Source organism: Convolutriloba macropyga, chromosome 6 (assembly GCF_964194025.1).
Source record: "Convolutriloba macropyga chromosome 6, txConMacr16.3, whole genome shotgun sequence".
Taxonomy (NCBI): domain Eukaryota; kingdom Metazoa; phylum Xenacoelomorpha; order Acoela; family Convolutidae; genus Convolutriloba; species Convolutriloba macropyga.
This window is the reverse complement of record NC_134473.1, coordinates 16983629-16999706: the sequence shown is the minus strand read 5'-3', so window position 1 is coordinate 16999706 and position 16078 is coordinate 16983629. Positions and strand designations below refer to the sequence as shown.

General features: G+C 38.9%; 2 protein-coding genes across 3 annotated transcripts in view; both read right to left on the bottom strand.

Annotated features, from left to right (window-relative positions):
* The window catches only part of LOC142341527 (eukaryotic translation initiation factor 4E-1A-like), a 544656-nt gene that overhangs the window by 35994 nt on the left and 492584 nt on the right, over positions 1-16078 (bottom strand). The gene's annotated exons all lie outside the window — the stretch shown is intronic.
* Positions 1-16078, bottom strand: part of LOC142341529 (persulfide dioxygenase ETHE1, mitochondrial-like) — a 520203-nt gene that overhangs the window by 11543 nt on the left and 492582 nt on the right. Inside the window, exon 2 of the mRNA XM_075392528.1 lies at positions 8052-8451. Within this exon, the coding sequence (XP_075248643.1) occupies positions 8052-8418 (367 nt within the window). The 5' untranslated portion in view covers positions 8419-8451. The remainder of the gene's footprint in view (positions 1-8051; positions 8452-16078) is intronic.

The following is a 16078-nucleotide window of genomic DNA, read 5'->3' as shown; positions in this document are numbered from 1 at the left end:
GTCTGATAGTTTGAACTTCAAGCTTCCTTTCCATATTTTAGGACACTTGAAAACGCATGTTAATGATTTCCGCCAACAGACTGCTTACGTTTATGCAATATTGAAAAACCGACAGAAACCAGTGGCCCAAATGTGTTTAAAAACCTAAAATCTTTAATTTCAAAAAAATGCGGATCCAGAAGAAGAATCCTAAGACTTCCTTATTTTTAATCTTTCTGTCTCTTAAAAACCGTCACTGGTACTTCACGGTATTACGAAGCTACGAGCCGTTCAAACTTTGATCCTCTAAACAGTCCAGCAAATTGTCGATTGTACCCTTTCAAAAACAAGTCATGGCCGTAATCAGTGGCTGATGATTACTTGCAGGCAGCTCTGCAATGCATGAGTTACGTTTCATTTTTCTCCACAAGCACATGTGGGTGTTATTTTTACAGGTTCCCAGGTGTAATCATGGTGATATTTAACTGCAATGAGAGAAAGAGACTTAATTCTCAAAAAGAGAACTCGAGTTTTTCTGAAAGATGAATATTTAATATTCTTGTATATTGATTTCAAATTTTCAGCTCGTCAGCGAATTTACTTATTCTCAGAATAGGTACAAATCAATTGAGTCATTCGAACGTCCTGAAATTGTACAAGTTGAATCAAAGACACGAACTGTCTAAAACATTTTACAATTTCCGGATGTTCAAATTACTCAATTGATGTGTACCTAATCTGAGAATAAGTAATAAGTAAACTCGGCAAAGAGCTGGAAATTTGTAGACAAAACACATAAAAGTATACAAAACTTTCATCTTTCAGGCAAGCTCCAGTTCTCTTTTTGAGAATTAAGTCCCTCTTTCTCTCTAATTGCACTTAATATCACCATGATTACAGATGGTAACTTGTAAAAATAACACGTGTTTACGGTGTTTTGACGTTTCTTAGAATTTAAATAAGTATATATGGGTTGAACTGCCACCCCGTGTTGATCAAATACCCTATAAGTGGATGACCCTATGTTGTTGTGACTTTTCGCCATTAAGACGAGGGGATTGCTCCCATAGAAGTTTTGGTCTTGATTCCACTATTTTCTGCAATCGGAGCAATCACAGAAAATGGTCCACGTACACACTACTCTTTCATTGAAGTTCAACATCAGACGGTCCCACATGAATGACAGAATACGTCTTTTGAGTCCCAAAGGCTGGGAAAAGTCTATCTCTTCAGGCAGATTGTTGGCAACTTTGGCAGCTCGAAAGTAAAAGCTCTCTCTGATTTTCTCGGTTCTCAGTTTTGGAATTTTGAATAATCTGCTTTTAACTCTACCACAATGGTGTTCATAGGTTTCTATCAATGGAAGCACGTTTTCTTTATCATGGTACAGTTTAGACAATAGAAGTAAATCATTGAGTTGCAAAAACATAGGAAGCGGAAGTAATCTTAGGGATACCATGTTTTCAAAGTACGACGCATTCCTATAGCCCGTTATCCACTTCAACGCACCTTTTTGAAAGCATTCAATTAGTCTCATACTTCCACGCGATGGGTGCAAAGTGTTTGAAGCAAAAGTAATCAAGGGTAGAATTAGGGATTTGTAAGCACAGATTTTCACTCTCGTTTCCATATTCTTCAATAAATTTCTCTTGAGAAAACCAAAACTTCGATTAGCTTTCGCGAGCCTAGACTCGAGGTGCTTTGCCGTTTTCAGGGTACCTGTAAGCTGCACTCCCAAGTCAGTCACCTTTGTGGATTGGTCTAATGTAGTGTTATTCATCGTAAGGCTGAGGGACTGTCCCTTAGATGCTATATAACAACATTTTTCAGCAGCAAGTGACATTCTGTTCCTGGATACCCAAAGTGAGTCTCTGTCAACTTCTTTTTGAATTTCTTGGTTACTTTTGTCAATAAAAAAGAACTTAGCGTCATCCGCATACAGATATGGGGTGCTGGATATCAAGGAAGTTGGCAAATCATTTATGAAGATGCAGAAGAGTAAGGGGCCCAAAATGGACCCCTGTGGAACACCACTTGATAATTATAGAAGGTCCGACCTGACACCATCACATCTTCCGAACTGTTTACGGTTACATAAATAGTCCTGGAGAAGACTAAGTACACACCCGCCCACTCCAATTCTCCTTACTTTGATCAACAATTCAGCATGCGGAACCTTACCGATTGCTTTTGAGAAGTCGGTGTATAAGGAATACACCGAATTTGGGTTTCCTTCCAACGCAAATTTTTCAAGAAACAGAGCTTGTTCGACACAACGGATCGTTTTTTCACAAATCCATGTTGACTGGTTGTTAAATGATCCGAGAACTGCTTTTCGATTGGATCATACATACATCGTTCGAGTACTTTCGAAACTATAGACAGCAAGGTCACTGGTCTGTAATTTTTGACACTTGCTCTGCAGCCTTTTTGAAGGATGGGCGACACAGCACCAATTTTCCAACAGTTCGGGATTATTCCTAATCTTTTGACGTTCCTAAAGACTGCGCTCAAGAACAGAATGAGCGGTTCAGCCAGTTGCCTCAAGGAACAGGCGGGAATGTTATCTGGACCTCGAGTTTTTGAGACATCAAGGTTTGTTCAGATTGCTCTTATTCTTTTTGAGCTGACATCAAAATTCATTAGGGTTGGGTCCGGAAGGTCATCGGCTACCGTGTCTTCGGTCTTCTCAGAAAATGCAGACTGAAAATACCTATTTAGCAGGTCTACTTTCTGTTGAGTGGAATCGGCAGTCTCTTCCTCTAGAGAAAGTATTGTGGGTAGAGTTACTGTTTTTCTAAGGCTCTTTAAGTGCTTGAAGATCACTGTCGTATCACGAGTGGTCACAAGCTTCTGTTGATACACCTATCCTCTTCTGCAAGTTCCAGTAACATATTTTCTAGTCTCAAAACTTTTTCCGATAGCACTAAGCTGTTTGGTTTCTTGCGTTAGGCTCGCCGAGCAGTGCTCAGCATCTTCATAGTATGAGAGGTCTCCCTAGAAAACCAGGGAGGCACAAGCTGTCTATGTTGAGTACGTTTGGGACAATGTTTCTCTATTAAGGATTTAATGTAATCATAAAACTCTTCAACCATGCGATCGATGTTAGTGAAGCATGTAGCCTCGAAAGGGAACAAGGTCATTTCTCGCCGGATCCCATCGTAATCGGCGTTGCAAAAGCTGAAATAATTGGAGACAGGGGTTTTGCGTTCTTCTGTGTTCTTTAATCATATTAATATCGGTTCGTGAACTGAAACGTCAGACAGTTGTCTTGAGACGAGATCAATCTTGGCAGTCGTGTTTTCCACTTTCCGTTCAAACACAAGATCTAGTGTTTTTTCCACAAGTACTAAAGTCCACTATTTGGTGATAGTTATGTCTTTCAAACATTTCAATCACCGATTGCTCGTACTCATCTGCACTGTGATTTAGGCTCCAGATGACCTTTGGTAGGTTGAAGTCTCCGCAAATCAAACATGCGTATTGCTTGAATTCTTCAATAACACTGAGTACCTGTTCAAAATCAGCTAAAGTATCTGTAGGCGCTACCTAGTGGAGGATTGTAGATGACACATACAAGATATTTCTTCAGTTGTATGAAAACGACAGTGAGAATACATCCATCCGGGAGATCGTCACTAATTCGTTTTGCACTGATGATGCTCTGGATAGCTACCAAAACACCTCCGTGTTTGTTGACAGCTCTTTCACACCTGAGTAAGATATACCCAGGAAGCATAAGTTCTGAGTCTTCTATGTCTTCATTCCAACAAGTTTCCGTAACGATGACAATGGGGTATCTACAGGTCATCACAGCATTTGCAAACTTAGTTCGTCTATCAAAATTCAAAAGACTACGAGCATTTACTAACATCAGATTCAAATTTTCTAGTCAATCGGATGGTTCTTCCAAATCGACTTTCGTACCGTTGTGAAGCAGTTCAAAGTTTCTAATTTTGAGTTCGGTTGCAGGTGTTCCGTTCTCTATCATCTCACGTCTCTTCTTAAGACACATATTCTCTTTTTCGGATTCTGCCTTAGTTAGTGATGGAAGTACATAAAAACCGCGGTCAGAAAGTAGTTTCCATTTTTCTCTAGCTTTAGCTAAAATCCTCCGTGTGTCCCAACAGTTGGGAACAGTTACTACAACGTTTCTTGGCTTCGAGCGTTCTTTATCAAACCTTCCAAGTCTTCACGTTTTCAACCGTCGTGTTGACTTCAACTGCATCAAATATATCTTTTATGTTCTCATTTAGAGAAATCAAGTTCTCATCTTTTGTCTTTTCCAGGTCTTCTGGAATTCCTTGAATTCTGAAGGTTTTCAAGATGTTGTGATGTACTTCCTTCTGTTCGTCAGACGTTTTCTGTATATTCACAACTTTCTTAACTATCTTCTCTTCAAGGAGTTTCTCCATGGATTTCTCAGTCTTCGCATCGCTGCCTGCAAGAGCAGCTTCGATTTTCTGATCGATCTGTTTGATTAGGGAATTCTCCATCTTTTTCAGACTTTTGTTGAGCTTGTCATCAATTTTTCCTTTCACGTTCCTTTTTGTGCAGTTCTGGATGATTTGCTCTTTCTTCCCTTTATTCACGCATTCGTTACACAGGAGTAAAAAATTACTCATCAGACTTGAGAGCACCTTTATGGCGTCCTCTTCCAATCCAGCACATTCCATGTGCATCTTCAATCCACAAGAGATACAGTTGTATACAGCTTCTCCTATTTTGATTTGACTTACATGTTTTGCATTTCCCTTCGGAGTTGCGAAACATTTTGCCCCACAATACTTCAGCCTATAAACTCAGCACGTGATACTAAGGCCCAGGTACTCAAACCAGTCCGAAGTAGCACAAGATGAGTTTTCAAGCTGTCCCAAATCTCACTTAAAAAAAAGGGCCGTGTACACCATCCGGCATCGATGGATGTAGGTCGAAAAATAGGGCATGATGAGTAGCACTTAGTAGCCGGATGCTGCACTCCAAGCTGTTCCCCTCCAGACAGTGTAAAGACGTCCCAGTCACAAAAATAAATAACAAGTGGAGAGGAAAGCACCTATATATATATATATATATATATATATATATATATATATATATATAGCACACATAGGGAACTAGAATGGAAGGATTAAAATAAAAATGGAACATCAAGGAATAAGCAAATGAAAAAAGATAAGCAGCCAGACACTCAGTGCAGCCTTCCCTCCTCCACGACGGCGGTAATCGAAGTCTCACTGAAAACACGAGGCTTGAGGTCACGACATCCCCTCAAGCAGAGAACACAGCTCCTCAGAAGTGCGAAGCTGATTTTCGTTCGGATGTAGCTTATAGTGTCGGCGTACGGCTCTCCGCGTTTTTCGCTGATCTTGGTTGCGAGTTGTTTCATAACGCGCGATGCTGATGGACCTGGACCACCCGAACAAGCAAAAACCAGTGCATTGAAGCTGCTGTGTTCGGTTTCGCTCTTCGTACTTATTTCGCTTGATGCTCTCGTGATATTTGTATGCATCTTTTATGGTCTTAGGGCAGCTCTTCGCATGAGGGTTGAAAATCTTCACATCGAAGAAAGTGCGATTAAAGCGGGAGCCCCACAGACCGTTGGCCTTGATGTCCAGTCGAGCGTCATCATCAGTGGTGGTGGAATTACTCGAGAAAATTTCTCCATCGAGCGACTGAAGTTTTGGCTCTATCTGTACATCGTGGCAAACGCCATCCATCAGGTTTGCAAACACATCTCTAATTTCGTTGTGTCGTAGGTGCGTATATCCGCCTTTGGCGCAATGGAGGGCATGGTTGAGGCTGAATTCTTTCCCGCATGGGCATATGGCTGGCGTGTTCTTCGCTTCCCAGGTGTAGCGAAGTGCTATTCCATCACGGAACTCAGTCTTCGTGAGGTCAAAACCATGTTTTGACAACGGAAGCGCGTTAAGCCAGCTTGATGCTCCTTTCTCCGAGGCCAGCTGGATGGTATACTTCATTTCTGGTAGATTGTTTTCGATTCTGGATTTCTTCGAGATGAGTTCACGTTGATTGTCTGCTTTCTGTCTGAGACTGATCTTGGTTTGTTCTACTTCACATTGTTGAATATTATTGAATGACGCCAATGGTCTTGAGAGTTCAACTGATTGCTCAAGATTTTTGTGAAGATCTTGTGGGAGGGCGATGTTAAGCCCACCCATTCTGAGAGGGAGAGAAAAAAGTTCTCTTTCCTCTTGGATTACTTCTTTGCCGACGATATTCGGTATGACTCGGCCAAGCCGCTCCTCCACCATGTCCAGAACCCCGTCCATGGAAGGTGTAGTACGCGAGAGGAAGCTCAACTTCTGTTGAACCCCCTTCGTCAAACATGCATAGGCATTCTGGGGAGAGGTGAGAGCACAATTGACCAAGTCTGTCTAAACTTTTTGTGTATTTAGTTTCTGCATCTTTCAGGAAATTTTTACTGGCCTCAGAGCTTCCGATAACTGATCCCAGGACTCGAGCGCCCTGCGTGATTTCCACATTTGTGCCTGCAAACACAGTTGACGCTTGGCGCTCGCCTCCTGGCTTAATTATCAACTGACACTTCGGAGGATTGACAAGATATCCATACTTGGGACCGAGCTCAGTGAGCTTGTCGAAGAGTGCCCTGATATCTTCTAACTTACCGACGACGCTACCATCATCAGCATACCATTTTTGTGTCAAAGAGTCATTATGAAGTCTTGTTATTAGGGGTAGGATTGCGATTCCATACATTGCCATCGCAAGGGGATCGCCTTGTGCCGTACCTTCCTGTGACAGTATGGTCGACTTACCGATGTAGAGATGAGACGGGTGGCCATAGGAATTCTGTAAGGCAACATGCAAAGATGGGCATAAGGCTTTCACGTTCTCTAATGCTGTTCGTCTATTGAGCACGTTAAAAGCGTTTTTGGCATCAATTAGAAGAATTGCTTCGTTTTCGGGATCATCAAAACTGTGGCGAAGCGAATGTATGGCATGTTCTATGCCACATTTCTGGCCCAGGCACAGTTGCATGTTTCCACCGAGGGATGTTAGATCTTGCCTGATGCAGTCGACGATTATGCGTCCGGTGATGCGACGCATTACTTCACCAATACCAATAGGTCTCACACCTGGACATTTATGCAGAGCCACTAGTCGACAACCATTGTATGTAATCAAATCATCCGGTGGTATTATGGACGTGGCCAGCCTCTTAGCAAACTTGGCAACAAGCTTACAGCTGGCTAGCTGTATCAAATAAACTGATAACCAAGAGTTATTTGGTCTTAGTGATTTTTTGGTCGCGAAGTGATTTTTCCCGACGAGCTTTTGATTCTTTTCTTTTTCTGGGCAAAGCGATTCAATTCACCGTTGACTCTCTTCACAGCTGCTAACGTTCGAAGTTCGTACAGAGGTTTCTGATGCAACACTCTGTCACGATTTCAGGATCGTTAGATTTTTGCTTCGCAGAATTTCACGAACAATGTTTGCTACTTGGAAACCTTGGGTTCTTAAGGTTTTGATATGATCCCAAATATCTGGAGCACCTTCACGGGTGCAATGGACGACCCCTTGTATCTGATTGTCAAACGACAATAAGATCTTCCTCAATCTTTCTGGCGACACTTGAGTGAAGTTGTTACTTCTATGTTGAGTCAGCGAATTATTGAGCGTATCGTGCCAGATAATAATGTCCGTACGACGTCGCAGAGATCTCCGGAGTATGAACTGAAAAGTTTTCCGTTTGTTGTTCTTTTTCTGATTGAAGCACAAACAGGGTATGGCAAGGATGTGACGATTTAGTCTTTTTCGGATAAACCAGGGTAAACATCGAATCGCATGCGACAATGAACTTGCACCAAGGATAAACATTTAGGGGATAACCACGGCTATCCCAGAACAGTCTATCTGAAAAACACTATTTAAAAAGGTTAGTAATTAACATATGTGGATAATTTCATTTGTGATATAAAAGACGTTTTACTGACTCCAGCGTGAGTTACACAAGAAAATCGACTGCAGAATTGCCATCTTTATTCATTCGAAGTTATAATCGTCAAAACGTTATAATCTTAATTACTAACCTTTTTCAGTTAACTCTTTCATCTTTCCTGTGCCTGTAATATGATCTGCATGCATGTGGGTATTAATGGCAAGCTTAAGAAACAATCCCAGGTCTTCAACTAGCCTCAAATCCCTGTCAACAGTTTCCAGGACTGGGTCGATTAAAATGGCCACCTTCGATTTTTTATCGGCCAGCAAATAGGTAAACGTCGACGAATCTTTTTCAAACAGCTGTCTGAATACAAAATTGTGGTCCACCATATTTGACTGTCTGCGAATATGAATAAATTTAAATCTGGTCTCTGGCAAACAAAACTGCGCTAGCAACGCTGTAGAATAGCATCTGCCAGTTTTATTCAAAACAACTCTTAATTTTGATGACATCATCTGACTCTCTAACAAAAACAAACATAACACCTAAAACCAGAAGATGAGCAAAAACAAAATAATATTATACGCTTCAGGTAACAAGTTTATTAGATGACTCAATTTCAGAGCTTTCATATCACACTCGCAATACTCCGACATTTATAAAAATGGTTCTAATAACCGCAAGAAAAACTTCGGGAAGTTTGGAAATTAGGTTGACAAGGATTCGGCATACTGAGCTATAGTGCCTTGTGATAAAGAACTATAGTGCCTTGTCTTTAAAATCATATACGATGCAGTGATGTCTCATAGTAAGGGATCACTACTCATCCATTGGATTGTCCCACGCGGCTTAAGAGCAACCCACTTTATTTAAAAATACTGAAAGCTACAACAGAATAGTGTATGAGTTTGCGATCACCAGCGTTTAGAAATGAGAACATTATAGCGACGCTTTAGTTGAAATAACAAAGCAGTGTGATACCAAAAACCCGCTGCTAATTGTTAGCCTCAGATTTCTTCCATATAGCCTTGAAATGGCTAACGAAGCTTGAGGGTTCTACAATGACTCAACACAGGAAAAAGGGTCCAAAAAAGGATCAAAACTTCCCTTCAAAACTTAAAACATATGTAAAAAAACAGACTAATTTTAAAGAACTCACAAGATGGAAACATTATGTCAAGAAACTGAGACCAAAGATAACGGCAGCAAAAAACAGCTGCCGCTCTAGGAAGAAGAAGTTGGTCTAATTGATTCAAGGTGAGGTTGCAGGTATTGATCGACAAACTATAATAATAACAATAACAGAAAGAAATGAAAGTAAAAACTCCTTTTCGGGAATTGAAAACAAAATACCCTGGAACTGAAAATATTCCGGAATAGAGATGGTAAAGAAAATTGATTTATTAAATGTAAATTAAATGTTGTAATTGTGATTTTAACTGTAAATAATTTCAAAAATTCGTTGTTACTAACTAGTAGTAGTAGTAGTAGATAACGGTTTCATATAAATAACGGTTTCAATTAAATAGTTTCATATAAATGTATGCTCGAGCAACGATCACTACAAGGGGGGTCAGTGAAAGTGGACCTCCTCAGTGCTCCAAATGTTCGACAGACGTGAATGCGACTGACAACTCAATTCTTTGTGACAAGTGTGGATGCTGGATTCATGTGAGTTGTACAAACATACCTGCCCAAGCACTGAACATCCTTGAACTAGATGGCGTCTTCTGGTTTTGTGAGCTATGCAGCAGGACTATGAAGAAACTGACAAAACTGAAGAACACATCAGACGCTGAATTTCGAGCAGACGTGGAAGCGGGCCTTGCCGAGATAAAGACTGCAATTGTCGAGTTAAAAGCTAAGTCACCTTCCTTACCTTTAGCCCCAGATAAAAATTCAGGTAATCAGTTAAACACTGATATGAGTAGCAAATTGGATATGGAAATTACTATATCTGGAGTAAGTGAATTTACTAATCCCGACTCGAGTAAAAAGCCTGAATCAGATGATATTGTGACACATGAAATTAGAAACGTAGCTTACATACTCAATTGCCTAGATGAAGATGATTCCTGCGTAACAAATATTCGTCGCCTAGGGAAATTCAATGCCGACAACAACAAACCACGATATTTACTAGCTACATTCAATAATCCTTGGGTCGTTCGAAAAATTGTAGCACGCACCTATCGATTGAAACGACACAACGAGGAAAACAACACAAACATCTTTGTGAATCGCTCCTTGTCGAAAGAAGAGCAACAGAAGAGAAAAGATTGTCTCACAAAAAGGTGGAAATTGATCTCCGAAGAGAATTACGACAAGACAAAATTCAAAATTATAAATCTGAAGTTATTCTACAACGGTAATGAAATCTCGACAAAAAACGATTCCCACGCCCTATGACTAAATAATTTAAAGTCAGACAATATAACATTCCTCGCATTTAACATTCGGAGCCTATTGAGTCGTGAGAGAAGGACTATATTTGCTAACCACATAAATCTACTTGCACTCACTTTATTTATGATTAAAGAAACTTGGCTCTACAGCAATATTCTAGACACGGAACTATTTCTACCAAGCTTCACAACTTATCGATCAGAAAGAGAACCCAGTCACGGGAAATCAAAACATGGAGGTGTTTTGATTGGCGTACGTTCTGATCTGGTATCTGAACAAATTTTTTTGGATGGTATACCTGCAGGTATGCTCGTAGCTTGTATAATCACAATGGGAGAACACCGTGTTCTGATAGTCTGCTTATACAATCCGCCCAATGATAGCCCTTATTTCATGGCTTAATCATCTTTGAATATTTTGCTTGAAGACGTTCTCAAACATTCATCTCAGGTTACTTCTATTATTATCTATGGTGACTTCAATTTACCTGACATTGATTGGAAAAGCTACTCCTCCGCTACTCCAGACAACCAAGCTTTTATTGATCTCATTTTGGATAACGATTTGATACAGATAATCGACTTTCCTACTGCAGCATCGGGTATCCTAGATCTTATTTTTATCAGCAAAGACCTCGATGTATCCTCCTGCAAAATCGGTGATGAATCGATTAATTTGCTGTCTAATCATTTCAGTATTTTAACTCAACTATCAATTCCTAATTTTAAGTCATTATATATGCGACCTGGAAAACCAAATGCTAGTTTTAGTTATTGCAACGCCGATTTTGATAAACTCAATGCCCTCATAGTATCTAAACCCTTCTCAGGAATTTGTTGGAGCAACGTAAATGTTCTAATTGAACAATGGTATAATTGGATAAGACTATTCATATTTCAGACAGTTCCACGGAGAGAAAGGCACAGATCTCAATTATCACTTTGGGTAACCCAAGCTACTTTGAACTTGATCAAAAAACTTTATACTGTAAAACGCAAACAGCCTGGTAACTACGAGAAGATTAAATTGATGCAAAGATCTTGCGAACGAAGTATCGAACAAGACCGTGCTAACTTTGAAAGTCGGCTAGCAAATACAAGATCTACAAGCAAGCTTTTCAAATACTTTCGAACTTTCAAGTCAACATGTATTCCTGCTTCTGTCTCTTATATAAATGAAATTGCCACTGATTCGAAGTTGCAATGTCGTTTGTTCTCAAAATTCTTTGCATCTATAATCACTGTATCTAGCGATTTTGTACCTGTGGAAGAGGTCGAAGTTGAAAACCCCTTGCTTGATTTTGACGTATCTCAAAGTAAAATTCGTTCTATATGTGAAAATCTTGATGTTACGAAAGCCGTGGGCCCAGACGGAATACCCCCAATCCTTTCTAAAATGTGTGCTAAAACCATCAGTAAGTCCATGGCATCAGTGTTCTACAAAATAAAGCAAACGGGTGTTTTTCCTGTATGCTGGAAAAACTCTATTGTCAGTCCAACTTTTAAAAAAGGTTCTAAAGCGAATGTAGAAAACTACAGGCAAATATCACTCCTTTGTATTATATCAAAAATTTTCGAGCGAACTTTGTTTGATTCTCTTTATAGATACGCATCACCCTATTTCAGTGATTCTCAATTCGGATTCCGGAAGCAACGCTCTTGTATCACTCGACTACTAATATATCTTGAGAAAATCTACAATTCCCTAGATTCTGACGACGAAATTCACGTCATTTACACTGACTACGAAAAAGTTTTCGACAATGTCGATCACGGGATTTTGTTACAGAAACTATATCAAATTGGGATTCGTGGCAGAGTTTTTAAATTGCTGCAAACATACTTAGCGAACAGAGCTCAACGTGTGCGAGTCAACGGAACCTTTTCCGAAGAAATTCCGGTTACCAGTGGGGTCCCACAAGGCTCAATCCTCGCCAGCCTTCTCTTTCTTCTCTATATAAATGATTTGCCTCTCAACTGCAAGAATTGCCAACCCCTGCTATGTGCCAACGATGCGAAATTCATCTCAATCAACAGCTCCTCATTGCTCTTTCAGCTGGACTTATCAAGAATTAAAAAGTGGAGTGATCATAACAAACTAGCACTTAACGTTAAGAAATGCACCCATCTTGACTTCGGCAATACAACCAAGGCGTATTTCTTTTCAGGCAACGAGATACAAAAACATATTGTGCAAAAAGACTTGAAAAATGGGCTGATCACATTAGAGCAGCATGTAATAAAGCGATAGGTGTTTTATGCCTGTTGAAAAAGAGCTCGCCCCTTCTTACCATGTCTGTTAAACTGAATCTTTTCAAATCCATGATAATCCCTGTTCTTATTTACGGCAGTAGTTGCTGGTATGCCAATATCGACAATTTGAAATCATTAGAAAATGTCCAGAAACGGGCTCTTAAATGGGTTTGCTCGGACCGAAACAGTACTTACAAAGAGCTCTTGTTAAAAGCTGGAATACTTCCCCTGTCATTATACATGCAATTACAAGATCTGCTCACTCTATCCAAATGTATGACGGGATATTTTGATATCGATTTTAATCCATACCTTTGTTTGAGGAAATGCAATCGTGACATCCGATCTTCACACGACGTTAGATTTGACCACCGCAAACCATGTACAAGCCAAAGCGAGCAGAGCTTTTCCTTCCGTACCGGTGCCCTCGTCAACAGACTGCCAGCAACGATCGACATCAATAACCCCACTGGCCTAAAACAACAACTACTACGTGTTCTCTGGACTTTCTTCAACGCAAATTACAACGAAATTGTCAGTGCGACGTGGAGAGTGTAATTTGCCATCAATCACCATCACGAAAGGAAAAGGGAGACGATCCCCGTGCCAGCAGATGAAGATATCTCCTGGCCGAATCCCAACTACTACTACTACTACAATTCCTTCTTCGCTGCAGCAAAATTGATAAAATAGGGGATCGTGTCTTTTCCGTTTGTGCCCCCCAGTTGCCGAGCACGTGCCATTACATAGTAAATCAATATGAAAAAATCATGGCACTTGCGTCTGAGGGGGTGCAAATAATATGTTCCACTAAGCTGGGGGGGGGCAGCACAAACGGAAAAGATCCAAAATAGGATTAAGGATATTTTTCTAAAAACCCAAAGGAAAAATCGCGTCAGCTCTTGAAATTCAAGTTAAGTATAATATGAGTTTCTTTACTGACATTAACCATTCGTCCGAAACAAAAGTTTTTCTAAGATATGTCGACGATATTGTCAGAACAGTGTGAGGTTACGACAAAAAAGCTGTTAGATGCGGTCATTAACCTCAATCGAAATCTTCAATTTGCATCGCATGACAAAAACAGTTTGCCTTTTCTCGACAATTCGATTAAGGTACAATACGAGGGTACAATTTTTTGCACGTGGTATCAAAAACCATCAGATACTGGAGCAATTCTGAACTATCGTAGCTGCGCACCCCGTCAATATATAAAAAAAGCGTAATACAGGGAACAATACACCGCCGGTTCCGCGGCACTGGCAATTGGGATGCGTTCCATGAATCATTGACAAAAAATGAAAAGAAATTGGAACGTATCCTAGGCATTGATTGGGGAAAATTGTCAAGGATACATTGAACCAAATGCTAATGAAAGAACAAAGAAAAGGACATACTCTGGCGTAGCCGTAAAACAAAAGAAAATTACTTAGAAACAACCATTTGTATTACAGTACAGAGGCAACTTTTTTAATGAAATTGTAAATAAGCTGAACAAAATTTATCATGTACAGACACTTTTTACCAATCGGAAACTTAAGAGCTGTTCACCTAGCTTTAAGTCTAGCTTGATAAAAACTCAAATCCCACGTGTTTTATGAACTCATTTGTATTGGATGCAAATCCACTTTTTTAGGGCAGAAACGCCGACATATTAAAGCAAAGATTGCAGAGCATGCCAAGGCGGACTCAGCAATCACAATACATGCAATTGAGTTCAACGCTGATAAAACAGTTTTTCTGTGAAAGATACTGACCTGTGCAGCAATCTATTTTATAATACTAGAGGCGCTTTACATAAGAACACAGAAACATCCATTAACACGCTCGACGAATACAGAACACAAGAATTGACACTGAAAAATTTGTTTGGAGTTGAAATTCCAACTTGAAGGAAAGACACCTTACAAAACAGAAATTTCGGCTTTACTATTGAGCAAAACTTAGTAAATTTAAGGTAATTTGAGTATAATTTTATGCTAATGAAAACATGTTGATATCTATTTGCTACATCAAATGGAATATATATAAAATAATTATTTATATATATATATATATATATATATATATATACATATATATATATATATATATATATATATATATATATATATATATATATGTATGTATATATATATATATATATATACTTATATATACATATACTTAAATATATATATATATATATATATATATATATATATATATATATATATATATAAATATATATAAAAGTATATATATATATATTCTGATGTAAATCTTTGTTTATACGACTGTAGATAAGCAAAAATGCGTTCTCAATTTCCTTGGATGAACGGATTAAAGTGATTTGTATTCTATTTTCTGGCTTTTCAATTTAGCGTTTTTTATACGCAATAACCTGACGATCAACGACGAAATCGTTGGTAAAAAGATTTTATATTGACGATCCTTTTTGAAATCATGTGTACTTTTGGTTTGTTTCCATGCTCATTATCCGCACAGAATCCTGCGAGAGCAAGATGTCTTCTTGATAAAGCCCGTTACATAAGTAAAGAGACTGTTATCTCAGGAGAAAAAATTTGATCCGCTCTTAACTAATATAGTTTGGATATTGATGTAGCTTGGTATCGCGTGAAGTTTTGTATTTCCGCAGCTTCTGGTAATGGTTACGTAACTTGTCCAAGTTATGCGTTTTTTTGGACAGTAAAGAATATATTCGATTGTTTTACAGTCCCTTTCACTGTCAATTTGCTCTACGGAAACATATGAGCAAGTATATGAAAAAAAACTGATTTGTCAATTAAAAATAAATCTGATATTTAAAACAAACGTATTCAAACTTTACATTCATCTTCAAGTGAAAACTGTGAAACAAAAAGCTAAAAGATAAAATGAATAAATTTTCATTTGCCTGAGACCACATTTTAAACAATTCTAGGACGTTTTTTTTAATAAAATTTAATCGAAACATTTTCATTTATACAATATTTAGCCTATCTGCAACTCATTTTAACAGCTGTTATCGATTTCTTGAAAACCATTAATTTTGCGAATTTTCAAATTTAACCATGTTTCTGTATGTTTAAGGTAAATCAGAATTTGTCTAGACCTAATTATCCTTTTTTGGGGGGTTTTCAAGCTTCGTTTGGTCAAGCACAAATTATTTCTGGCCCTGTTTTTCTTTCTTTTGATGTATATAGCTTCGATGGCCTTGAGTTTTTCTGTACTGCGCGACAGGCGTCTGGATTTTTTTATTCATTGTCATTAGAGAAGCCACTATATTCAGCAAGATGTTGACCCACCTTTGAATTCCTCTTTTGATGTTTTGATAACCTAGTGGTAGAAAGTTCGCGTGTCTGCCCAACATAGATGGATTCACATCCATTACATTTCATCTCATATACCGCAATGAATTTCAGGTATCTATCGAAAGATAATTTTAGGCTGGCTGGCGCAATTTTCCCGTTATAAATACCCCTTGTAAGTTGCAAACTTTCTTCAAAATGCTCAAAATTTTTGAGTAAAATTGCCT